Raw genomic sequence first — 25,830 nt, 5'->3', positions numbered from 1 at the left:
AGTGCTCACCTGTCCCCCAGCCATCTGCCCACAGCCTGCTCCGATGGAATAGCCCCTGCCCAGAGCCAGGAGGGGAAGACCCCCACCGAGAAAGGCAGGCATGGCATTGAGGCCCCTTCTTTGTTGCCTCATGAGCCACGAGTCTTCTTTCCTGCTCACCATCATCGCTCCCACCCCAGGAGCCACTGTTCAAAGCCTTGCAAATCTTTCATATGTGTGGTTTATCTGCACCTGCATGCTCTCTCTGCTCTACCTTCCAAGGGCGAAGTCCTTTTTGTTTCTTTTGGTGGACCTAGCTTCCAACCCCTGGTTTCTCTGTTCTTGGCCCTCATGGCTCCCTTCACTATGGGGAGACAAGCAACAAAGCTAAGGTCCCACAGGTGTGAGTGACAGATGGTGGTGGGATGTGTGTGCATGGCTGCCACGTGAACATGTCAGGAAGCAGCTTCCACTGGAGATCCATGAACTCCCGCGTCCAGCCCCTGGTCCATATGGTTCTCTGATCCCTGCCTCAGCTGAGACTTCTAGATTTGTCTACTTGTCTGCTCGGCCTCCAGGGCACATGTCCTACCTCCCCCTGTCCCAGCTGACCTCCCAGAACTGATCCCTCTCCATGCGACTGGTCATCTCCTCCCTGTCTGGTTTCGCCTTCATCTGAAACACCTTCCCCCAAATCAGCCACCTGTTATCTTGGCTCATGTTTTGTCTGGCTGAATCCAGAGTGCTAGGCTTCTCTGACTTCAGCTGGACCTGTGCTGGTCAGGTCCCCCTGTGAAATCCATTAGGTCATAATAAAATGTTGCGGGACAAGGAGACAAAGCCCTTGGGGTTTGTTTTTTCCTTTTTTAAAGTTCAATTTTTCAGTGTTCCAAGATTCATTGTTTATACCCCACACCCAGTGCTCCATGCAATATGTGCCCTCCTTAATACCCACCACCAGGCTCACCTAATCCCCACCCTTCTCCCTTCCAAACCCCTCAGTTTGTTTCTGAGTCCACAGTCTCTCATGGTTTGTCTCCCCCTCTGATTTCCCCCAATTCACTTTTCCTTTCCTTCTCCTAATGTCCTCCGTGTATTCCTTATGCTCCACAAATAAGTGAAACCATATGATAATTGACTCTCTCTGCTTGACTGATTTCACTCAGCATAATCTCTTCCAGTCCCATCCATGTTGATACAAAAGTTGGGTATTCATCCTTTCTGATGGATGCATCATACTCCATTGTATATATGGACCACATCTTCCCTATCCATTTGTCTGTTCAAGGGCATCTCGGTTCTTTCCACAGTTTGGCGACTGTGGTCATTGCTGCTATGAACATTGGAGTACAGATGGCCCTTCTTTTCATGACATCTGTATCTTTGGGGTAAATACCCAGGAGTGCAATGGCAGGGTCATAGGGAAGCTCTAGTTTCAATTTCTTAAGGAATTTCCACACTGTTTTCCAAAGTGGCTGCACCAACTTGCATTCTCACTAACAGTGTAAGAGGGTTTCCCTTTCTTCACATCCTTTCCAACACAGCCCTACAAAAGGTTGACCAAAAAAAAAGAAAGAAAGAAAGAAAGAAAAGAAAAGAAAAGAAAAAAGACTCAATGACCAAAAAAGAAAGTGAGACTCAGGGAGAGTAATTACCTCCCCCAAGATCACTTATCAAGAGACTACTCTAGATTTTCCTCCTTTACAACACTTCTCATCCTAAGTTAGACTCCTAGAACCATCCATCTTCTTCCCATGATGGAGATCTAGTGATTGGGGCCAACAAATTGCATGTTTTTGGCTCAGACTTAACAAAGGAGTCTTTCTTCAAAATGCACAAGGATGGAGAAACATCAGGAAAACCACTTACTTTGCACTAAAGAAGAAAAGTAACTGGCATCAAGTTAGAGCAAAGGGACAGTGGCAATGTGCACCCCAAATCTCTAGGTGAACCCCAAGTGAGCTAGTCAAATCTGAAGAGAAAATGACATTGTCTAAGTTCATGAAGTGGCAGGTTTGAGGAAACAAATATCTTCATGGAGCTAGGTGTTGTCAAGGAAGACAAGTCCGTTCTGGGACCAAATAGACAAAGGATTTGTAGTTAGGGGGCACCTGGGTAGCTAAGGTGGTTAAGCGTCCAGCTTTGGCTCAGGTCATGATCTCAGGGTCTTGGGATCAAGTTCTGTATCAGTCTCCCTGCTCCGTGGGGATCCTGCTTCTCCCTCTCCCTCTGCCACTCTCTCGCTCTTTCTCTCAAATAAATAAATAAAATATTTTTTAAAAAAAAGAGAGAGAGAGAAAAAGGATTTGTAGTTAGGTCAAGTGCAGCCATCGACTACAAACTAAAACCATTGCCATGTAGTCCATGGTACATGAGTGTCTAGTCAAGGAGACCCCTCCAGGTACTCAGATGTCCAACCCCAAACCTTGAGATTTTATTCCCGACTTTATTCCCTTGCTTCTGCGTGGGCTCGTAACTCATTTCTGACAACCCAGTGCCTCACCTCCAATGCACTTGGGTGTCTTCGTGTTTTCTTTTTCCATTCATTCAACAACTAACTGTGGAAGCCACTCTCCTCTAGGCCCAGGGACACATGACGACTTTCATGGATCCCACTCCACCTTCCTTCATTCCTAGTCTACAGCGAAGCCAAATGGCTCACCCAGAATTTGCCCTTGACTCAGGCCCCTTGCAGCACAGACCTCACCAACTGGGAGACCTGTATTCAACTCCCACTCCTTCCTGAAGCTGTGTGGTTTCACCTAAGCCTGTTACACCTTCATCTCAGTTACTCCATCCACAAAGGAAGCAATTAAATGTACCTCCAAGAGTGTCTAGGTGAATTAAATAAATTTATTTGTGGAAACTGCCATCGAGGGCACTCTGCACAGACAAGTTACCTTTCCCAGGATTTCTTGAGCACCTGCCATGTGTCTGGTGGGAACTCGGCACGACGCCCCCAGGTGTGACAGAGGTGATGCTCAAGGATACAGAGCACCAGGAAGGCCCATGGTGATGGTAACTTTTGATTTTTGCAGGTGGAAAGGCTGCCACTGGATCCTATTGGCCACTAACATTTTACAGAAATGAGCTGTGGCTGGGGTTGGATATAGGAGCTTATTCGGTTATTCTGCAAACAGATCCTTGCTCAGAGGTGACTCGATGCACGGGAAACTCGCCATTGTGGATATATATCTACTGTGGCCCTTCCACATGGCTTCCCATCTCACTCAAGGAAGCACCAAAGACCTTGGAGCATCCTCAGGGCCCCACCTGGTTCCCCACCCCAGGCTTCCCTGTCCCCAGCTCACTCTGGCCCAACCATGCTGGCCTCTTTGCCGTCCCCCAAACACACATGCCCCTGGACCACCCTTCCCCCAAGAGACTCCTGCGCGTCACTCCCTCGCCTCTGGGACAATTGCTCCAAGTGCCGCCTCTCACCAAGGCCCTCCCAGGCCAAGCATCCTCCTGTCTGCCTTTTCTTCTCCATTGCACCCCTCTTCGCCCCGCACTGTCCAGCTCAGTGGGCAGCTGAGGACCTTCATCGGTTACCCAGCTACCTGCTAGCAAGTAAGCATCATGGGAGACTTTGTCCTTCTCATTCACCACCATGTTCCCAGATCCTCGAGCAGGGCCTGACTCAGAGCGTGGGCTCAATCCATGCTTGTTGAATGATCTAGAACTCTACCGTTCTCCTACCATGGAGACCCCGTGACACCTGAACACAGCACGTCCTCAACTCGGGAGACACACATCTTTACATTTATTTAGAATGCTGGCTGGCAGCTCATTTTTTGGTCTCCTTTCACAGGTTGTCCTGAGACTAGGGGGTTTCCTGGGCGTTGTCCCAGGATGGGGCCAGCAGGGCCTCAGCCCTCCTGGTACTCATTTCTAGATGACCCTCTCCATGCCCTGCCTTCAGCAGAGTGCCCTGCGTAGGACAGGTGCCCGGTCAACGTTCACTGAATAAAAGACTAATGAGATGAATATAAACAAAGGAGTTGGTAGACATGAACATGCAACAACGTCCAGAAAGGGCCCCTTCACACAGCCAAAAAGCGAGCAACAAAACGAAATCAGCTCCAGCTCCTGTTCTATCAAGGCAGGAAGTTCAAAAACAGAAAGGTGAGGATACCAAAGCCTCCAGCGGTGATCAGAAACTTGTTCTGGGTCACCCCGCAGGCTGCTGGCAGATTTAGGGTTCAGCCACCTCTCCCTGGTCCCCCCAGCTGCCTCAACTTTTAAGTCAGGTTTTGAACAAGGAAATTAACAAACAGTGAAATGGACCTTCACTTTTTGTAACTGGCTGGACGTCCCTCTTTCTTAGATGGAACGTCTCTGCTCCTTTGCCCTTCACAACCGTCGTGAGCCTCCACCCCTGTCCAGGCCAGGACGTGAGGCTGTGTCACCCACCCACCCAGCTGCCATGTGCAGGCCACTTACACTATTTCATTTCCTTTCTGTAATGAGCTTTCCAGGCGGGCATTTTCCGCAGAGGAAGCTGAGACTCAGTGGAGCTCAAGGGCATCCAGGAGAAAGGGGACGTGAAGCCCACCGGTCTGCCTGACCTCAAAATGAAGTCCATACGACCTCCTTCTGTTACTTAGAGTGCTCCCAACTGGGTGCTCTTGACATCTGGGACCAGATAACCCATTGTCGTGTGGGCCATCCTGCGTACTGTCTGATGTTTAGCAGCATCCTGGCCTCGACTTACTAGACGCCCATAGGGCCTCCTCTGTAGTCCCGATCAAACGTGTCTCTAGACATGGCCAAATGTCCCCTGGGGGCCAAAATTGCACACACCCCTGCCTCTGTTGAGAACCGCTGTACTACATCATGGCGCCTCTGACCCTACCACGCAGGACGTCACTCAACATGGAACCACATCCTGTGCCAGGTCTAAGAACACAGAACCTACTTTGCCTCCAGTTTGGTATGAAAAGGAAGTTAGGATAATGTTTGTCAGCAGATGTCCCGCACCTGGAGCGCCTGGTCATGTTCGAGTCCCGGCTCTACCCCCAACTAGTTGACTTCGGGCAAGTTGCTTCATCTGATGAAGAGGAATGATCACGGGACCAGACTCGGGAAATGAAGTGAGAAAAAAACGTGCGAAGACTACCGTAGGGGATGGGAAGAGGCCGTCCCCAAATGGGCCATTTTGGCACAAGGGTTTCTGTGAACTAAAGACAACTGAGAAACAGTGACCCCAAAACAGATCTCGGCTCTCCCCCACTTGCCTAAATGTAGGACACAAATTCCCCTTGTGCAGATCTTGCCCCTCCCCTCTCTCACGCCAGGAAGGACAGCAGGAGACAACCCTAGACCCTCATCAGCCCACAGAGATCACCAGAGGAATCTGCATAAGCAATCTCAGATCAAGATAAGCGTATTTTTATTTATTTATTTGTAAGATTTTATTTATTTATTTGACAGACAGAGATCACAAGCAGGCAGAGAGGCAGGCAGAGAGAGAGGAGGAAGCAGGCTCCCCGCTGAACAGAGAGCCCGATTCGGGCCTCGATCCCAGGATCCTGGGATCATGACCTGAGCTGAAGGCAGAGGCTTTAACCCTCTGAGCCACCCAGGTGCCCCAATAAGTGTATTTTTAATCCCCTCCACTTAAGTCCCCCATTCCTTCACCTACCTCCCCTCTGGTAACCATCAGTTTGTTCTCTCTTGTTAAGTCTGTTTTTGTTTTGTCTCCTGCCCCCCGCCTTTATTCATTTGTTTTGTTTCTTAAATTCCACAGATGAGTGAAATCACATGGTATTTGTCTTTCTCTGCCTCAGTTCACCTAGCACTATACTCTCTAGCTCCATCCATGTTATTGCAAATGGCAAGATTTCATGCCTTTCTTTTTTTTTTTTGGCTGAATAATTCCATTATATACCACCTCTTCTTGATCCATTCATCTATCTATGAATGTTTGGGCTATTTCCAAATTTGGCTGTTGTAAATAATGCTGCTGTAAACATAGGGGTGTATATATCCTTTTGAATTAGTGTTTTGGTGTTCTTATAAATATGAAATTTTTTCATATTCTGGGAAATTCCCAGTAGTACACATGACTACTGGACCATACGGTGTCTCTATTTTTAGTTTTTTTGAGGAAACAACATACTGTTTTCCAGAGTGGCTACTTTCATGTGCATTCCCACCAACAGCTCAAGAGGGTTCCCTTTCCTCCACACCCTCACCAACCCTGTTGTTTCTCATATTTTTGATTTTAGTCATGTGCATGATGCCACATTGTGCTTTCGATTTGCATTTCTCTGATGATGAGTGATGTTAAACATCTTTTCATGTGTCTGTTGGCCATCTGGATGCCTTCTTTAGAGAAATGTCTATTCATGTCTTCTGCCCACTTTTAAAGTGGATTATTTGTTTTTTTGGTGTTGAGTTCTATAAGTTCTTTATATATTGTGGATATAACTCTCTATCAGATATGTCACTTGAAAATATCTTCTCCCATTCAATAGGTGGTCTTCAAATTTTGTTGTTTCCTTTGATGTGAAGAAGCTTTTTATTTTGATGAAGTCCCAAGAGTTTTATTTTTGCTTTAATTTCCCTTGCTTCATGAGACATACTTAGAAAAATGCTGCTATGGCTGACATCAGAGAAATTAGTGTCTGTGCTCTCTTCTAGGAGTTTTATGGTTTCAAGTCTCACATTTCAGTCTTTAATCCATTTCGAGTTTATTTTTAGGCACATTTTAGGCATATTGAAAGAAAGTGATCCAGTTTCATTCTTTTGCGTGTAGCTGGTTTTCCCAACACATTTGTTGAAGAGACTGTCTTTTTCCCATTGGATATTCTTTCCTGTGTTGTCAAAGATTAACTGTGGGTTTATTTCTAGATTTTCTAGTCTGTTCTATTGATCACTGTATCTAGTTTTGTGCCAGTACCACACAGTTTTGATTATTACAGCTTTGTAATATTACTGCAAGTCCAGAATTGGGCTGCCTCCAGCTTTGCTTTTCTTTTTCAAGATTGCTTTGGGTATTCAGGGATTAGGATTGTTTGTTCTAGTTCTGTGAAGAATGCTAGTTCAGGGATTTAGGATTGTTTGTTCTAGTTCTGTGAAGAAAGGGATTGCATTGAAAGTGTAGATTGTTTTCGGTATACAGGCATTTTAACAATGTTTGTTCTTCCAATCCATGAGCTTAGAATGTCTTTCCATTTGTTTGTGTCATCTTCAATTTCTTTCATCAGTATATTACAGTTTTAAGAGTACTGGCCTTTTACCTCCTTGGGTAAGTTCATTCCTAGGTATTTTATTATTTTTGGTACAATTATAAATGGAATCATTTTCTTAGTTTCTCTTTCTGCTGCTTCTTTATGAGGGAATAGATAAATAGATACACAAAGGATTTCTGTACATGGATGTTGCATTCTGTGACCCTAGTGACTTCATTGATCAATTCTAGCAGTTTTTTGGTGGAGTCTTTAGGGTTATCTATATAGTATCATGTCATTTATAGATAGTGAAAATTTTACTTCTTCCTTACTAGCTTGGATGCCTTTTATTCCTTTTTCTTGTCTGATTGCAGTGGCTAGGATTTCCAGTACTATGTTGAACAAAAGTGGTAAGAGTGGACACTTCTGTCTTATTCCTGATTTTAGGGAAAAAAAATTCTCAGTCCTTCAACATTGACTGTGATGTTAGCTGTAGGTTTTTCAAATATGTGGGTTTTTTATTATGTTGAGGTATATTCCCTCTAGACTTACTTTGTTGAGGTCTTTTATCATGAATGGATGTTTTACTTTGCCAAATGTTATATATTTGCATATATTAAAATGATTATATGGTTTTTATTTTTTCTCTCATTGATGGGATGTCTTGTGTTAATTGATTTATGAATATTGAGCTACACTTGCATTCCAGGGATAAATCTCATTTGAACATGGTGAATTATTTTTTTAATATATTGTTGGATTTGGCTTGTTAATATTTTGTTGAGGAGTTTTGCATCTATGTTCATCAGAGATACTGACCTGTAGTTCCCTTTTTTTGTCACATCTTTATCTGGTTTTGGTATTAGGAAAATGCTGGCCTCAGGGGCGCCTGGGTGGCTCAGAGGGTTAAAGCTTCTGCCTTCGGCTCAGGTCATGATCCCAGGGTCCTGGGATTGAACCCTGCATCAGGCTCTCTGCTCCGCAGGGAGCCTGCTTCCTCGCCTCTCTCTCTCTCTGCCTGCCTCTTTGCCTACTTGTGATCTCTCTCTCTCTGTCAAATAAATAAAATCTTAAAAAAAATTTCTCTAAAAAAAAAAAAAAAGGAAAATGCTGGCCTCGTAGGATGAATTTGGAAGTTTTCCTTCCTTTCCTTTTTTTTTGAATAGTTTGAGAAGAACAGGTATTAACTCTTCTTTAAATGTTGGTAGAATTCACCTGTGATCCTGGACTTTTGTTTGTTGGGAGTTTTGTTTTGTTTTGGTTTGGTTTTGGGTTTGGTTTTGGTTTTGGTTTTATGATGCAATTTCATTGCTGGTAACTGATCTGTTCAAATTTCCTATTTCTTCCTGATTGATGTTTCTAGGAATTTATTTATTTCTTCTACACTGTTTAATTTGTTGGCATAGAATTTTTTATAATATTCTCTTACAATCCTTTTTGTTTTTATAATGTTTGTTGTTATTTCCTCACTTTCATTTTTTATTGTGTTTGAGTTTTCTCTCTCTCTTTCTCTCTCTCTGAGTCTGGCTATCAATTTTTTAACAATTTTGTTGTTATTTTTTTATTTTCAAAAAACCAGCTCTGGTTCCATTGATCTATTCTACTGTTTGTTTGCTTTTGGGGGGGAGGGTTCTATTTTATTTATCTACACTCTAATCTTTATTATTTCCTTCCTTCTACTGATTTGGGGTTTTGTTTGTTCTTTTTCTAGCTCCTTTAGGTATAAGGTTAGGGGTTTTATTTGAGATCTTTCTTGCTTCTTGGGGTAGTCCTGTATTGCTATAAACTTCCCTCTCAGAACAGCTTTTGCTGCATCCCAAAGATTTTGGACCATTGTGTTTTCATTTTCATTTGTCTCCACGATTATTTTTTTAATTGATAATCTTCTGGGGAGACCTTTGTTGGTGAACAGACTATGGTGGTCCCCATGGTCTCCATGCCCTGACATTCACACACTTGTATGATCCCCTTGTATGGGCAAGACCAGCAACTTGTTACTAACAGAATATGGCAAAGGTGATGACATATGTGTGATTACATGTTTGTAAATACTTTAGATTTTAGTGACCATCTTGCTGGACTCTGTCTCTCCCTTAGTCACTTGAAGGAAGTAAGCAGTCATTTGGGTTTCTCAAATGAGAAGAAACTATGAGTGGCTTCTAGAGTGTAGGGGTGACTTCTGGCTAGAAAAGAACTGAAGTCCTCAGTCTACAACCTCAAGAAACTGAATTCTGCCAATGACCTGAGTTTGGAAGTCAAGATTCGGATGAGACTACAGCCCCACATCTTGATTATAGGTAAGCTGTTCTCAGACTCCAGATCCACAGGAGCTGTGAAATAATAAATATGTATTATTTTAAGCCATTAAGTTACTGTAATGTCGTCATCCAGGAATGGATAATTAACACACTTTTCCATCAAAGCTGCTCGCATATAACACATGAATCATGATGCCTACCCATGTCCTGAGAAGCCCAATCCAAACTGTTTGTGTAGGTATTTGCTTTCTTTTGCAAGGATCCAAGACACCTGTAAGACTCCTCTTCCACTGATCATAGGTGAGGTCCTTGGTACCAAGAGTAGGAAAACCTCCATCTCCAGCACTTGCATGGATTTAGACAGCACTGAGACTCGGTGTTATTAGAGAAGTATCTAACAAACTTGGGCCCATGTAAAAACTAATGTGGGCTGCACTGGCATGCAGTATCAAGATTCCCTTTCACTGTGAGCAGAGAAAGTGGTATGGGCTAAGCAAAGACCAAAAAATCTTTTTTTTTTAAGATTTTATTTTTTTTAAATAATCTCTACACACAGCATGAGGCTCAAACTCACAGCCCCGAGATCAAGAGTCATAGGTTCTACCAACAGAGCTGGCCAGGCACTCTTAGGGCAAGGTTCTTTGTAAAAGTGGGAATGATACATAAGATCACCAGAGAAAGAGGGTATAGTAAGGTGTCTGTCTTTGAGAATGCAGTTTGCAGATTCAGATGGCATCCAGAGGTTCCCAAGACAGCCTTGTCACTGAAAGCCTGCCTCTTGGTAGCCAGGGATCTGATTTTGAAATTCAGATTAATGATGTGAGTCCCTACAACATCCATAGCCCCCCAGAGCCCACTCTTTCCCACATGGACTCTCCCTTCCCTCTTTCCCATCTCTTTTTCCAATCACCTCCCCTAAAATCTGCCTTTAGTCCAGCCAATGGATGGCTGACTTGAGCAAGAGTTCTACTGCAACAGCATTTCTCTGACTGGAGGCTAATCTGGAACCAGTCTGTTGGTATTTTGCTGGTGACCTCTGAACCCAAGAACAATTATGTGTCCCCTCCTCCAACAGGCAGCATGACCCCAAGCCGGGCTTTAGCGTCCTGAGTACAGACTCACCAGGGACAGTATGACCAACTGCTGGCATTCACTCTACACAGAGGTTGTGTGTTAGGACTTTGAGAAATTTTTAAAGACCTTTTTTTCCCTCCCTTTGATATTTATTTCACCTGAGTGAGAATGTTGGCGAGTATTGCTAGATCCAGGATTAACCATTGTTGGTGCCAGAAAGAAAAAGCAGCATTTTGGATTTTCTTAGGTACTAAGCAAGACTGTTCCAAGGCTCCTTATCCTTCTTGTGTGGGCCAAGCATTGACTGAGCATCTCCTTAATCAGCCCAAGAGAATTCACCAAAGGACAAGGGTGCCCCAGGGTTACTATATGCTTTTTATATAATCGATGACAGCGTTTCTAATTTTCAGGGAGCATGGGAAAGAGAAAAACTTCTTATCAGAAAACATGAAGGACCCATGAAAGCCCTCTTCCACGTGATACCACATCACGGGGACCCCCTGGTCCTCCAACCGCTTCATATAGAGCAAGGCGTCATCGCGGAGGATGTCATACTCACAGCTTACCACTAAGGCTGCAGGAAGCTGAGCGATGGTCTCATCATCCCTGAGCAGAGGGGCATTTTCTATATCCAAAAGATGTTTGTTTTCCAGGTAGGCAGCCTCATTAAAAGGGCCGGGAAACTGAGGTTGGTAGCCTGGCTTTCTGAATCTGCTGGGAAGGTTGTCGGTGCTGAGCCACTTCCGGTACTTTCTCCAGAATTCCGGGGGTATGAAAGCACCGCCCAAGATGGCGTCCCACCAGTGAAAGTCGATAGCCAGATATTTGAACACACATGTCATCATGAACTTCTGGGAGAGGAACGGGACATTTCGGTTCTGCCAGTGGGAGGGCAGCTGCAAATTGATGAGCTGGGTAACTGGATAAACCAAGACCTGGGCCTTGATCTGGGGAAGATCCGATCTGCCCACCAGAGCCTGGGTGACACAGGCCACATGCCCTCCCCCAATGCTGTCTCCACAGAACACAACACGGGAGGGGTCCACCCCATAGCTTTTCAGGGTCTTCAGGAAGTGAATAGAGGCGTTCAGGCAGTCTTGGTAAATGCTGGGGTAATGGTGATCAGGAAGCTTTCGGTACCTGAGAAGCAAGCAGGGAACAAAAGAATAGCAGTGTGGACAGCTGCCGAGAGCCATTTTACCTGTGTCCTCCACTCCTCCTTGCAGTACTGTCTCTGACTAAATCCCCAGAATGGCCCTGAGAGGAAGGGATTTTTATCCCCCTTTTATGGAGATGAGGATGTGAAGAGCCTCCCCGTTGTCTTCCAGGCAGGGATTCTTGACTCCAGCACACAAACACTCCACACAAGATTATGCAAGTCAAAAGCTATTTGAAGTGGAAGCAAAACAACCAGTAATGCCAGGAAAGGCAAAGGAAGTTGCTATTCGTCCCACTGGCTGTCTGGAGAGGAAGGGTGGAGGGAACTAAAGCTCAAATAAAGGGTAAGTTTCTTGGGGTGCCTGGGTGACTCAGTGGGTTAAGCCTCTGCCTTCAGCTCAGGTCATGATCTCAGGGTCCTGCGATGAAGCCCTGCATCAGGCTCTCTGCTCCTTGGGGAGGCTGCTTCCCCCCCTCTCTCTGCCTGCTGCTCTTCCTACTTGTGATCTCTCTTTCTGTATCAAATAAATAAATAAAATCTTTAAGAAATAAATAAAGGGGAATTTTCTTTCAGGAAGAATTTTATTCTTCCTTCAGAAATCTAACGACCAAGGTTTGTTCTTACTAATGACTTAAGTAGCTGTCTTTCCTTCAGGGTTTGGGGAAAAAGGGAGTAGGTTGGAGGGCGCCATGAGGGTGGAGGTGAGGAAAGGTGGGCAGGCAGGAAACAGACACTGTTCTGGCTATGGGGAGCATCCAGAGGGCTGCTCTGAGTAAACCCCCAGAGTGTATCTCTTCATGGGAATTCAAGGGCAAAGAGAAAGGACTTTAAAATGAACTTCTAGATGTGTACACCACAGTGAAATATTATATGGCCATAAGAAGGAAGGAAATCCTTTTTTGAGAGAGAGAGAGCATGAAAGCAACAGCGGGAGAGGCAGAAGGAGAAGGAGAGAGAATCTTAAGCAGGTTCCATGCTCAGCACAGAGCCCAACATGGGGCTTGATCTCACCGCCCTGAGATCATCACCTGAGCCGAAATCAAGAGTCAGATGCTTAATGGATTGTGCCACCCAGGCACCCCCTGGGTCTTTTCAACTATCCAGAATAACAGTAACCTAAGCAATTTCCTGCAAGTTTTTCATGCAGGTGTTCCTGAACACTTTTATGTGTTCAAGGAGTATTTTCATTACCACAAAGTTCTTCTCAGATGTAGATTCTGACAGAAACTCTTATCAACGGGATTTTAGACACAATGCTGAGCTGGTCAGGAAGTATGTCGAGTACTGGAAAGACATTGCCTTCCTCAATCTCATGAAGAAGACCAGAGGTGCTCTATATATTACTTTAAGACACACAGATGCACTGTCTGCTCAGCCTGGGGACAGCCAAGATTTGAAAGGCCTTGAGTGTAGAGGTTGAATCTAAAAGAGAAGTTTTTAATTTCTCTCACTTGCCTTCTTGAAACTGTTGCCCAGTGTCTTCTTGTGTCTTGAGACATTCCTGGCATTTATCCCTGCAGTTAGTTAGTTGTTTTGACAACAGAATAAACACGTGCAGAATCATCACCCCAAACAACAGCCAGGACCTTGACCATAATCTTCAACAAATCCTGTAATATCCCCACCAACATCTCATCTCACTGCTTTCCCCATCTGAGAGAACATTACCTTGAATCCTGTATCCATCATTCCTTTTCTCTCCTTTTAACATAGTTTTATAATGTCTATCATATTCCTTACAAATATTCTTTTGAAGAAGATATTTGCAAACAACGTATCTGATAAAGGGTTAGTATCCAAAATGTATAAAGAACTTATCAAACTCAACACCCCAAAATACAAATAATCCAGTTAAGAAATGGGCGGAAGACATGAACAGACACTTTTCCAAGGAAGACATCCAGAATTCTTACAGACACATGAAAATATGCTCAACATCACTCATCATCAGGGAAGTACAAATCAAAAACTACGATGAGATACCACCTCACACCTGTCAGAATGGCTGAAATTAACAACACAAGAAATAACAGGTGTTGGTGAGGACGTGGAGAAGGGGGAATCCTGCTCCAGTGTTCGTGGGAATGGGAAGTGGTTCAGCCGTTCTGAGAACAGTTTGAAGTTTCCTCAAACAGTTAAAAATAGAACAACCCTATGATCCAGCAATTGCACTACTAGGTATTTACCGAAAGGATATAAAAATGCAGATTCAAAGGGGGTACATGCACGCCCAATATTTACAGCAGCAGTATCAACAATAGCCAAACTATGGAAGGGAGCCCAAATGTCCATCCACTGATGAATGCATAAAGAAGGTGTGGTGTATATACACAGCAGCATATTACTCAGCCTTAAAAAGGAAGGAAATCTTGCCATGTGCAATGACATGGATGGAACTAGCATCCATGGATGGATGCTAAGTGAAATAAGTCAGTCAGAGAAAGACAAGTACCATGTGATTTCACTCATGTGGAATTTAAACAACAAAACAAATGAGCAAAGTGGGGGGAAGAGAGAGAGGCAAAGAGAAACAGACTCTTACTTACAGAGAACAAACTAATGGTTACCAGAGGGGAAGAGGATGGGGGAAGTAGGGGACAAGAATTAAAGAGTGCACCTGTGGTGATGAGCACCTGGTGATGTATGGAAGTTTTAAGTCACTATATGGTACACCAGAAACTAATAGTGCATTGTACTGTACTAGGTTAACTAACTGGATGTTAGTTATGTATGTATGTTAACTAAGTGGAATTTAAATAATCACCTTTCTTTTAAAAAAGGAGAAAAGAGTCTGGTTTTTTATCTGTCTCTCTTTTTTTATTTTCCTTTGTTCACTTGTTTTACTTCTTAAATTCTACATGTGATTGAAGTCGAATGGTATTTCTCTTTCTCTGGCTTCTATCCCTTAGCATTACTCTCTAGCTCCATCCATGTTGTTGCAAATGGCAAGATTTCATTCTTTTTAGAGAGAGGGAGACAAGCCATAAGAGACTCAGTGATAGAGAACAGACTGAGGATTGATGGAGGGAGGTGGGTAGGGGGAATGGGGTAATAGGGTGATGGGTATTAAGGAGGGCACTTGTGATGAGCACTGGGTGTTATATGTAAATGATGAACCACTGATTAAAAGAAGTTAAAAGTTAAAAAAGATATCATTCTTTTTTATGGTTGAAAAAAGAAATTATATATATATGTATATGTATATCTCACATCTTTATCCATTCACCTATTGATGGACTCTTAAGGTTGCTTCCATAATTTGGCTCTTGTGGATAATGCTGCAATAAACACAAGGGCACATATATCTCTTCAAATTAGTGTCTTCCTATTCCTTGGGTAAATACCCAGGAGTATGATGACCAGATCATGGTGTAGTTCTATTTTTTATTTTTTTGAGTAACCTCCACACTGTCTTCTACAGTGGCTGCACACAACAGTCTGGAAGGGCTCTTTTTTCTCCTCACCCTCGCCCACACTTGCTTCTTGCCATGGTTTTTCACGCACTCTGTGTTAATGGGCGTTTGGGTTGTTTTGGGGTTTTCACCCTTTTGAACAGTGCCATGCCCGGGTTCATGTCTGCACATGCAAGAGTGCCTCTTGGAGGTTAGGGTCTCTCTCTCTCTTCTACAAACCAGCCACGTGCTCATGCCTGTCTTCTCCCACCCCTGCGACCCCCACTGACTTTCTCCAGCAACTCACCCAACCAACAGCAGCACAGAGTCCGTCTCCAAGACCAGCAAACTGCTCAGGTTGTGGAAGAAGTCTGCAAGAGTAGAACTGGTCACAGCAACAGCCACCCCGAGTGGCCTCTAGGGATGTCATCCCTGCCCACCCCCACCTCCACCCCTTCCTTGGACCTCAGGGAGAGCCTGTCAGTCCTGTCGGTTTTCAACTTTGGGTGTGATGTTCTCTTTCTGTCCCTGTTCTTGCCTCCTCTGCAGTGACGCTGGGTGGCTCTGCCTGGGCAAAACCAAAAGGCCAGGCCACATATCAGACATGTGACATCTACCCCTGGTTCCTAGATGTTGGGGCTCGGATGCACCTCAGGGACTCACCAGCTGCAACATTTCCTTTTACAGTGGGGGTGGATGGGGGGGAACTGAGGACCAGGGAAGACTTGGTGACTTGAAACCTACAAAACCAATACCAGGGAAGGGAGGTAGGCCTGCCCTAGAATATTAATGATAATTACACACGTGTACATACAGAAATATGTTACTAAGAAATAAGCAATGGAGGGATGGCCATTGCTATTAGCCGAGTGGTAAATCTGAGGTTCTCAGAGGACAAGTCCATTCTCAACAGCACATGAGCCATGCTGGCACAGTGCCAGACCATATATGTACCAAATAAGCCTCTAATTCAGTGGTGGTCCACCTTGGTTCTGCATAGTTGTACCAGAGAGTTTTTCCAAGTCCTGATGCCCAGGCAGAGCCCCAAACCAACCAAACCAGTGTCTCTGGGGTTGGGGAACGAGCAGCAGAATCTCCCAGATCATGCCCGCGAGGCCAACAACCAGGAAGTTGGGAATGACTGATCTGACCGAGAGAAGTGAGGGGTTGGGTGGGCGAGGGGGTCAGGGGGTGCAGGCTTCATTGACACCACTCTGGGGAGGTGATGGAGGAGAAGTCACATTGGAGTGGGGAGTGGGAAGCTCCTAAGGAGGCCTCCATCCTGCTTGCAGATCAGCATCACCTGGGAGCTTTTTAAAAAAATGCTGATGCCTGGGCCCCACCGCTGAGCTGGACAGTGGCCTGGGCAGGATCTGGGTGTGGAGATGACCCTAAAACACTCCGGAGGCCGGACAGGGGGTGGGTTTCAAAGCACAGCCTGCGTGGAGACGGCGGCTGGCCCTCCCCATGCCATTTCCCCCGCTTCCCTGCTCTGCCTCCCTGGGACATTACTTCTTTTCCCTCAAGTCCCTGTTTCGGGCTCTGCGCTTGCGCTCCCTTCCGCGTAGACCTAACGGGCAGGAGGCGAGGGAGGCACCTGACCTGGGCGCTGAGAGGCTCAGCAACCAACATAAATACTTCTTTAGGGAATCCAAGTAAATGCCACCAGGATTCGTGATGAACGGATCTCCCTATGAAAATCTCAAGTAGATGAGAGCCTGCCTTGCCTTTGTACAATTCAAAGGCCCCCGTTGGATCCCACCACTCGATGAACGCTGACAGTGTGTTCACCATAGAACTTTTTTTTTGCATTATTATTGAATTTTCAAATATACTGCATAAAAATACTATTAATCTTGAAGACTGTGTTTCTCGGTGCCCCTTTCAAAATAGAGTGCCCCCCCAACTCTCTTGCCTCCCCGGTCCCCAGAGGGTATTTCCCAGCCTCTGTAGGGCTGGATCTTACTCATCGGTTGCTTGAGCCTGGGCTCAAATTTTACTTTTTGGAGAGGCTTGGTCAGGAAAGACTAACGATGCATCTGAATCATACTCTATTCCATCTCCTCGTGCTCTCACTCTGTGAGATGACCCTAACTTGTTCGTTTTCTCTTTCACTGCCCGGCCTCATCGTCTGAGTAGGCTCCAGGAGGGTCTTCCTTGTTCTCCACCCAGTCCCCTAGACCTGGAAGAAAGTCTGACCACAAGGAGGGTAAATACTCAGGGAATATTTGCTGAATGTGTCCTGGTTTTACTTTTAGAAATAACATCGTGGCCCACAGAGGAAGGCTAACAGCCCTAGCTCCCTAATGGGGTGCTCCTGGGGGCCTCTGAAAGGGAAGAACTGTCTTGGGGCAGGTAGGTAGGAGATAACCATAGTGAACCTCTAAAGAAGAAAAGCATCTTGGCAGCAAGTGAGGCTGTTGTTATTTCCACCACCAGGTGGCAGTACACCCCAATTCCAGGGACCTCGCTGGCGTCCAACCATCCGTCCATCAATCTGTCCATCCATTTGTGTGTCCATTCATGAACACATCCTTTCACCCGATTACCCACCCATCCATATTCCATATTCATGCACCCAGAGAATCATTAGAAAATGTAAATCCACAGGCAAGGCATTGGGGAGGAGACAGAAAACAAAACACAAGTCTTCCCGGCATGTTGGAGTTTCCATTTTTAGGTGCAGAAGAGAGACCATAAATAAGGAGGTATGTGAAGGAACCAGATAAATTCAGACGGTGACAAGTGTCATGAAGAGAACGTAAAGGAATGATGTCAGGGATGGAGACAGGGACATAGCACTCTAAGGGATGTTTCCTTACGTAAGGTGTTCAGGGAGACTAGAAGGACAAACAAGAACCCACCAGTGAAGCAAAGCCAGGAGGAGCGAGACAGCTTTTGGGGAGGCCCAGACAGCAAGTGCAGAGGATTCAGAGTTAGGAGGAGCCCGGAGTGTCTGGAACACAGGCGAGCCACGTGGCTGTGGCTGCAGGGAACTGCTTTGGGAGGAGAGAGACCCAGGGAACCTGGTCAGAAAGGGGGGCAGAGGTCTCCAAAGCCATCAGGGCCTGAGAGCTTGGTTCCATCTAAGGTCACTGGAGAGCCACCAGCAGGGTTTGGCACAGGACTTGGAAGCTCTGGCTTGTATTTCTTTAAAAGCTCTTTCTGGCTGCCAGGTGAGGAATGGACTGAGAAGCAACAGGAGAAGCAAGAGGGCCAAGGGGGCAGGCAAGAGAAGATGGGGTCTTGGTGTGATGTGATGATCACATCACTATGATGTGATCATGGTGGGGTTCAGAGCCTAGGAGAAATGCATGGGTTTGGGATGTAGTGTGGGTGGAGAACAGCTAGGAATAGCCAGTGGTGTCAGTGAGTGGTGGGAGAAAGAGGAATCAATACCCCAGGGCCGTCCATGAAAGCCCTACTGAGACACGGCACTAGCCTCACCTTGACAGAGACTATTACAGTACAGAAAAGAACACCTTCTATATAGATATGCACATCATCTGCTGACGTGAGCCCAGAGCCCTTAGTCTGGGCTCCCTATAAGAATACCCAACTGCTGATTCCTTTAAGTTATTCCAAAAAGGTTCTCATGGGAAGGGTGGCCAAAGATGTGCATATAGATAAAGTTCTTACCCAGGCTCCCCATGAACCCGCCTCCTCCAGGGAAGAAGATGATGCCTCGCCGGGGGCCAGAAGACGCTGCCTTGGGCTGGAACAGCCTCACAGGTATGGTCCCAAAATACAGGTCAGTTACCGTAAGTCTATCGTCTTTCTTTATTCTCACACAAGCTTGCACTAATTTGAGAAATCTGAGCATGGAACAAATTCCCAACTTCTCAAATATTTCCGCCTGTTGGAGGTAAGAGAAAGAGGGAAACCATAGGAGAGGTCAGGACCCATCTGGATTGCAGATGACACCTTCACCTATAATTGTGAGGATGTCTTTGCAATCTCTCATTTGCCTCATCCACATGGACACTGGGCCCATCAGGAAGGACAGGCTCTAGGTTGTGTCCAGAGGGAGGGCTTGGATTTCAGAATGTCCTCCCAAAAGACTTTGATTTAATAATGGTAGGAATTTGCCAAAAAACTCAACCACATTTGGGCTGAGTAGTTGGTCACTGAATTGAACAAAACCAGTTGTCCTAGGGAACTGGCTGGCAACCCTCCTCTTCAGCTCTCCAGCCTCAGAGGGCAAAAAGGGTCATCACCTTGGTCCATAGCTGCCATTGCCCTTGGGCTATGATGGATTCTTAAGCCATGTTTTTTTTTTTTTAAACATTTTATTTATTTGACAGACAGAGGGCACAAGTAGGCAGAAAGGCAGGCGGGGGGGGGGGAAGCAAGCTCCCTCCTGAGCAGAGAGCCTGATGCGGGGCTCGATCCCAGAACCCTGGGATCATGACCTGAGCTGAAAGCAGAGGCTTAACCCACTGAGCCACCCAGGTGCCCCAAGCCATGTTGTGTTCAACAGAAGAAAGTAACCATTAGGGATGTCTGCTGTTGACTCAGGAGGAGAGAGCAATGGCACAAGGCCATTCATTTGCATAGAATTCCACTGTTTTTAAACTAATATGGTCACTCTAGCTATAAACAAATGTCAATATATATCATGAAATATAGTTGCAAGTAATATTGCATGTACAAGATGCTTTCCAACCATTTTGGATCATCTCTTCCAAGAAGCTCACATTAAACATGTGTCGTTGTCATAAGGAAAACAACATAAGATGATAATAATAAAATAAGAACAGCTAACACTTATGAGTCACCTACAGCACACCACCTACAGTACTGATCCAGGTGGTTATGAACCAGATTAAACCTCTCAGCGACCCTTCTGAGTTAAGCACAGTTATTAGCTCCATTTTATGGATGGGGGAAACTGAGGCAAACCAAAGTCAAGTGCCTTGCCTGCCAACAGGTAGGATGCAGAACATGCGTTCTAAACCACCAAAGTAGAAAGAGCTTGGATTCTGGAGTCAAGCAAATCTGAACACAAGTTTTAGCTTATCACCGGCTAGCTGAATGACCTTGGCCATTACCTTCTCTGAGCTTCCATTTCCCTCGTTTATAAAATAAGATAGTGTCCACAGCCCAAGGATGAGGCTTGGGAATTAGATGTGGCCACCATGTGAAGTGTCTCCCTGGTGGGTCCTGGCAAGTATGAGCGCCAACCCTTCTCTTGTTCACACCCACTATGTCTTGTCCCAGGTCCTCTGGGATGCCCCAGTGCATTCCCCAGTGCATTCCCAAGGCTTCAATTTCTTGAAAGAGAACTCCAAACAAAACCATTATTTCCCTGCTTCAGCTGGAGGAGAACGAGGTGAGCTTTGCCCCCATCTAGGACACCAGATGTCTGTATCGAGACAACCTGGAACTTCACTGGCCAACTTAGCTCTGAGCATCAGGACACCTCCTTTCAGTGCAAGTGGGCTCCAGTAGTCACCTCCTCCCCAGAAGTTTCCCCAAACTCCCTGTACTCATCCAGGGCTCACATGGTTTCCTGGAGCCCTTCTACCTGCCCACTAGGTAGATGGATGGGAAACTGACCTTCAGCTCCAATCAAGGCCACATTCTCATTGACTGATGTCATCCCTCTCACTCACACTGAAGGCTGCTGTCTCCTTGTGTGCCCTAAGTTTTCTAAGCCATAAGGTTTCTTCAGAACCCCTCAAGGTTTTATTAAATGCTATGGCCACCCATGTGTCTCCCCCCCATCCAGACTGAATTCTTCTTGTCAGCATTTTGCTTGTCATCACATCTCATTCATCTTTTTGCCTCCAAAATCTAGAAGAGTTACTGTTTCAGGGAATTTGAACAAGGCAGTGTGATGACAAGTCTTAATCTCACGAAACAAACTGTGGGTTGCTGGGGGGAGGGGGGTTGGGAGAAGGGGGGTAGGGTTATGGAAATTGGGGAGGGTATGTGCTTTTGGGTAAATTGGAAGGGGAGATGAACCATGAGAGACTATGGACTCTGAAAAACAATCTGAGGGGTTTGAAGTGGCGGGGGGGTGGGAGGTTGGGGTACCAGGTGGTGGGTATTATAGAGGGCACAGCTTGCATGGAGCACTGGGTGTGGTGAAAAAATAATGAATACTGTTTTTCTGAAAATAAATAAATTGGAAAAAAAAAAAAAAAGGTCACTAGATATGGCCAGGAAGTTAGATTTGGTTTGGTGTGGTTTTTCCAACCGTGAGTCCATAGTTTCCAGAGCTGGTAATGTAGGACAAAGGCAAGAGAAGAAAAATTAATACTTATAATATAACTGTATCATGTATAGATAACTATAATAAATATATTGCTTGTATATAAATATTATCATCATCACATCAATACCATATTACTATAGTTATATTATAAAATTTCTTTTTTTTTAAGACTTTTTTTATTTCCTTGACAGAGAGAGATCACAAGTAGGCAGAGAGGCAGGCAGAGAGAGAGATGGAAGCAGGCTCCCCGCTGAGCCCCGATCCCAGGACCCTGAGATCATGACCTGAGCTGAAGGCAGAGGTTTAACCTACTGAGCCACCCAGGTGCCCATATTATAAAGTTTCTAATAATGTATCAGTAGTAGTATAAATGGGAGCATCAGCAGGTTAGGGACACCTGAGGTCCAGAACTTTAGACAGAGATTGAAACACTTTCACAAAATATTCTAGCAGCATTTCCCCTTTAAAGTAAAATCCATAATGCTTGTTATATTATTCTTTAAATCTTTTAGTAAAACTGCAAAATTATTACAGAATAATTTCAGGAAATGCTCTGTCTTTGCCTTCAGGTACTTGACATATATACTACCAATAATCTACTTACATTGAGCCCTTTCTGTGTGCCCATCACTGTGCCACTCACCTGATATGCATTTCCCATTCAATCCTTTCATCACCCCTATAAAAAAGCATCTCTTGCTATCCTCATTTTTCAAAGGGAAAAAAATGGAGACTCAAAGACCTCGGACCACAAAGCTAACAAGTGGGAAACTTGGGTCTCAGACCAAGGGTTGTCTGACACCAAAAGAAGGCACCTGATTTCTGGGCCATAAAATCTTTTTAGGCTTTTCCTCCTGCTCTTTAAATTTCTTATTCCTCCTGTACCTATTTGTCTTCCAGCACTGAATGAACCCTAAATACTTGGGCATCGTTTTCTTCATCAGCAGCACCCCGTGATGGGCAGTGTGTCCTGGGGGCACACTCCAGCCAGTGCTGGAGGGCCCAGGATGGGATGTCCCAAGTGTCTTCAGATCTGTGAAACTGGACACGGAAACCTCCTGGAAGATGCAGGGGGAAGCCAGCAGGGGGAGCCCTCGGGAGGTGCAGTCAACTGCAGACCCATGGGAAGACTTAGCTCCACGTCCCATAGAAGAAGCCTGCTTTGCTCCTCCAACAGGAGGAAGAACTTCTCCTCACCTAGCAACAAGCTCAGCCAATAAGAAGATACCACGACTCAGCCAATGAGAAACCATCCCAGCCCTGGCCTCCATCTTCCTCTAAGGGACTTTCACTCAAAGCAGCCCTCCCACTCCCTCTGCTTCTCGGTAAAGAAGGGTTTCTCTGGATTTGTCTGTGGTTTGCCATGACTTGGATGTCCCCCACTGCAATTCTTCTGCTCTTCCTGGATAAGCCCCTCTTGCTGGCAAAATAACTGGCTGTGTTACTTCCAAGGTCCATCATTGCCCGTGTTGCGAGCGCCCCCGCGCGGCAGTCATCAGCAGGGCTGGCAGCTTGTGAGCAACTCTTGAAAAAACACTGAAGGTTGGAAAGATCTGGACTTTCCTGGGTCTCATACTGCCCTGTAGTTCCATGTGAAATCACCCACTGGTCTGAGACAGGCGAAGTGCATGGTCAGGATAAATAAGAGGGATGAGAGCTTTGCACCCTCAGCCTGTCTTCCTGGAGCCAGTAGCATTTCTGTAATTATAAACTAGACTTGTGCTATCTCTGAGAGTCATGCATATCCACGGTGGAACATTCCAGCAGCACAGAGAGATATTTTACTTCTTCACCAAACACAGTGAGCCCTAATGACTTCGTCTAAGTCTTTCACCAACCTGATGAGATGGACACTGTTGTTTCCCTTTCACAGGTGAGGAAGCACACACAGAAAGGTTAAGTACATGACCCAAGATCCCATAGCCAGGGCTGGGATGCACACACTGGCAGGCTGGTAGCAGCTTTGGCTCCTTACTGAAGCCTCTATCCTCCTCTTTCTACAGTTGCTCTACCTCTTCACCTCCCGCCAGGTAAGCAGCGTGAACCATTTGGCTGTTGTCACCCAGTATTAGGATATTGGGGTTAAATCCAGTGGGCTGTCTCCTACCAGATGCCAAATCTTTGTTTTTAAATCTGCTGCAGCTCTAGGCACAGACTGGCCTGTCCATACCCCTGGTCCTGGCTCAGAGCCTGGCCAGCATGGCCACTCTGACATGCGGGGTGAATTCACTTATGATTTGATCAGCAAATGCAAAGCACCTACTAGGCAGCAGGTCTGTGCTTATGGCCAGGGTTGCAGAGGTGGATAAGGCAGTCCCTGCTTTCGAGGAGCCTACAATCTATGCAGGGGAGAGAAGACCTATAGGCAATTAAGGGCATCAAGGTCAAAAGAGTCTGTGGCTGAAGCCAGTTCATTCCCTGTTAGGCTGAAAGCCCTCTGAAGGAAGGGACGGGTCTGAAATCCTTTTAGAATCCTCAGAAAGCAACCCAGGGATGGGTGCTCAGTAAGTGAGGTTGGAAGGAAGGAAATGGGGACAGGTGGGAGAGAGGAAGGGAAGAGGAAGGGAAACAGAACCACAGACACAAAAGAGAGTGTGGCAAAGGCTGCCTTGGGAGAGTCTAAAGAGGAAAGGAGGGGCACGGTACAGGGAGAGAGGAAGGGAGCCCCAACCCATTACAGAGCCAGAGAGCAAACTCACCAAAGTGAGCATGTACAGGAACATGCAGTGCAGAAATCTGAACTTGGTGGAATATTGCAACGTAGAGGGGATGTCTGCTGTGAGGAAGTGCTGAAGGACAGCCCAGATGAAGACGCCTACAAAAAAGCTGCCCAGAAGTGCCAGCCCCAGGATAAGCATGTTCCCAATGCTTTGAGGAGCTGTTGCTCTGTGGAGCCAGCCTGAGAGCTTGTGTTAGGAGAACCTGGTTATACCAGCTGTCTCCTGCCTTCCACGGTATTGGGGCTTAGCCTTGAAAGAGCGCCCTGACCTGTCTTCTTACACGTAAACTCAGCTGAGCCAATAGGAGCTGGAAGGACTACTTCTCCAAAAAATGCTGGCACTAAGAAAACCAGTCCTGCCCATCAGTGGGCGTCTTGGTAGATGGGTATGGCAAAGGCTTGGGCTTTGGGGTCATGCCCCTGGCAGTTGGGCATGACATGGTTGCCCAGACCTCTATGGCCTGATTTTTCAACTGTAGAATACAAGACAGCCAGCCTTCCCAGCCAGGCTTCCTCACCAGAGGGTGGCTACAGTGGGCAAAGCATATCTCTTTCCAGTTAGTTGGCACAGCCCCACTTTGACTGACATATGAGTCTAGGCTGCGGGGGGAGGCAGTGTAGTGGAGGGTCAAGAGGATATACCCAGATGCCAGCCTGGCTGGCTTTGAATCCTGCCTTTTCGGCTTGCTGGCTCTGTGGCCTTAGATAAGTCATATCTGTTCTCTGCTTCTGAGCTTCTCCTCTAAAAGAAGGAGATAATAATTAGCTGAAGAATTGTGAATCACACTGGAAAGAACTTGAGTGTGCAAATATCCTCTTTTTCAAGAAAATCTTATTTAGCTATAATAAATAAATGTATGCACACCCAGGCATATGTAAGACTAACATAAATTGTTAAATATACAGCTCAAAGAATTTTCACAATGTGGACACACCCAAAGACCAGCACTCAAACCAGGATATAGCACATCTCTAGCATCCAGATGGTCCCTGCTCCCCATCCTCACTGCCCTCTCCCCATTATACATCCACTAAAGGTAACCACAGTTGTTCCTTTAACAGCCAAATCAGTTGGCTGATTTCTGACTTTTATATAAAGGGGTGTATCTGCCACATTGTCGTCTATATTGATCAGTTCATTCACTCTCATTCCTGCATAACATTCCATTGTATGAATCCGCCACAGCTTTTTATTCCTTCTGCCACAGATGGACCTCTGAGTTTTTACCCATTCTCGATTGATTTTCTCTCAGGTCCAAATGCAATTATTGTCTGCTTTGTAAAAATAGACCTGCTAATTTCAGTCTTTTTCCTCTGTCAGTTGGCAAGGAGGCATTGTCAGGAAAGGGTGCTGGAGGGACATCTGAGGAGAGCAGGCTCTACTCCCTTTGCCTGGGGGCTCACCTGGCAAGCTTCTGGAGCATGTGTGGCTTTGCCAGCACCCGTACTATGGTGTGTAAAGAAAGTTAACATAAGGAATTATTAACTGTAATAGGGTACATGAGTCACAAGAGATCAGCTAACAAGAAGTAAAAAGAACTCAAAAGTGTATAGGAATTACATATATAAGAAACAAGTATTCCCTCTTGTTGAGGGCTGAGGTAAACACACCTCTCACCCCATAGGGCTAAGGTCTAGAGCTTGTCGGAGAGGCGTGGCATGACTCATTGAGTTGACAGTGAAGTTTCCCTTTTGTTGTATCAATGGGACTTGCTGACATCTATCCTGCCTCCTCACCCCCCCCCAAATTTGTTGACAATCTTCTCCCCACCCCCTTCCCACCAGGTCCTAGGGAAAGCCATTCATTCACAGGGTGGTGTCTTTCTGGAGGCACTCTGGAATGGAACTGCCCAA

The 25,830-nt window shown here is 45.7% G+C and overlaps 1 protein-coding gene across 1 annotated transcript; it reads right to left on the bottom strand.

The window, feature by feature from the left end:
* Window positions 1-9,947: 9,947 nt before the first annotated feature.
* Window positions 9,948-24,300, bottom strand: AADACL4 (arylacetamide deacetylase like 4). Its single transcript, XM_044236283.1, has 4 exons — window positions 23,957-24,300; window positions 18,677-18,893; window positions 15,345-15,408; window positions 9,948-11,626 (listed from the first exon to the last, which is right to left on the bottom strand). The coding sequence occupies exons 1-4, from the start codon at window positions 24,113-24,115 to the stop codon at window positions 10,852-10,854; spliced, it is 1,215 nt and encodes a 404-aa protein (XP_044092218.1). The 5' UTR covers window positions 24,116-24,300; the 3' UTR covers window positions 9,948-10,851.
* Window positions 24,301-25,830: the final 1,530 nt, after the last annotated feature.

Source organism: Neovison vison, chromosome 2 (assembly GCF_020171115.1).
Source record: "Neovison vison isolate M4711 chromosome 2, ASM_NN_V1, whole genome shotgun sequence".
NCBI lineage: Eukaryota > Metazoa > Chordata > Mammalia > Carnivora > Mustelidae > Neogale > Neogale vison.
Note: the sequence above shows the minus strand (reverse complement) of the source record. Positions and strands in the feature narration are given on the sequence as shown.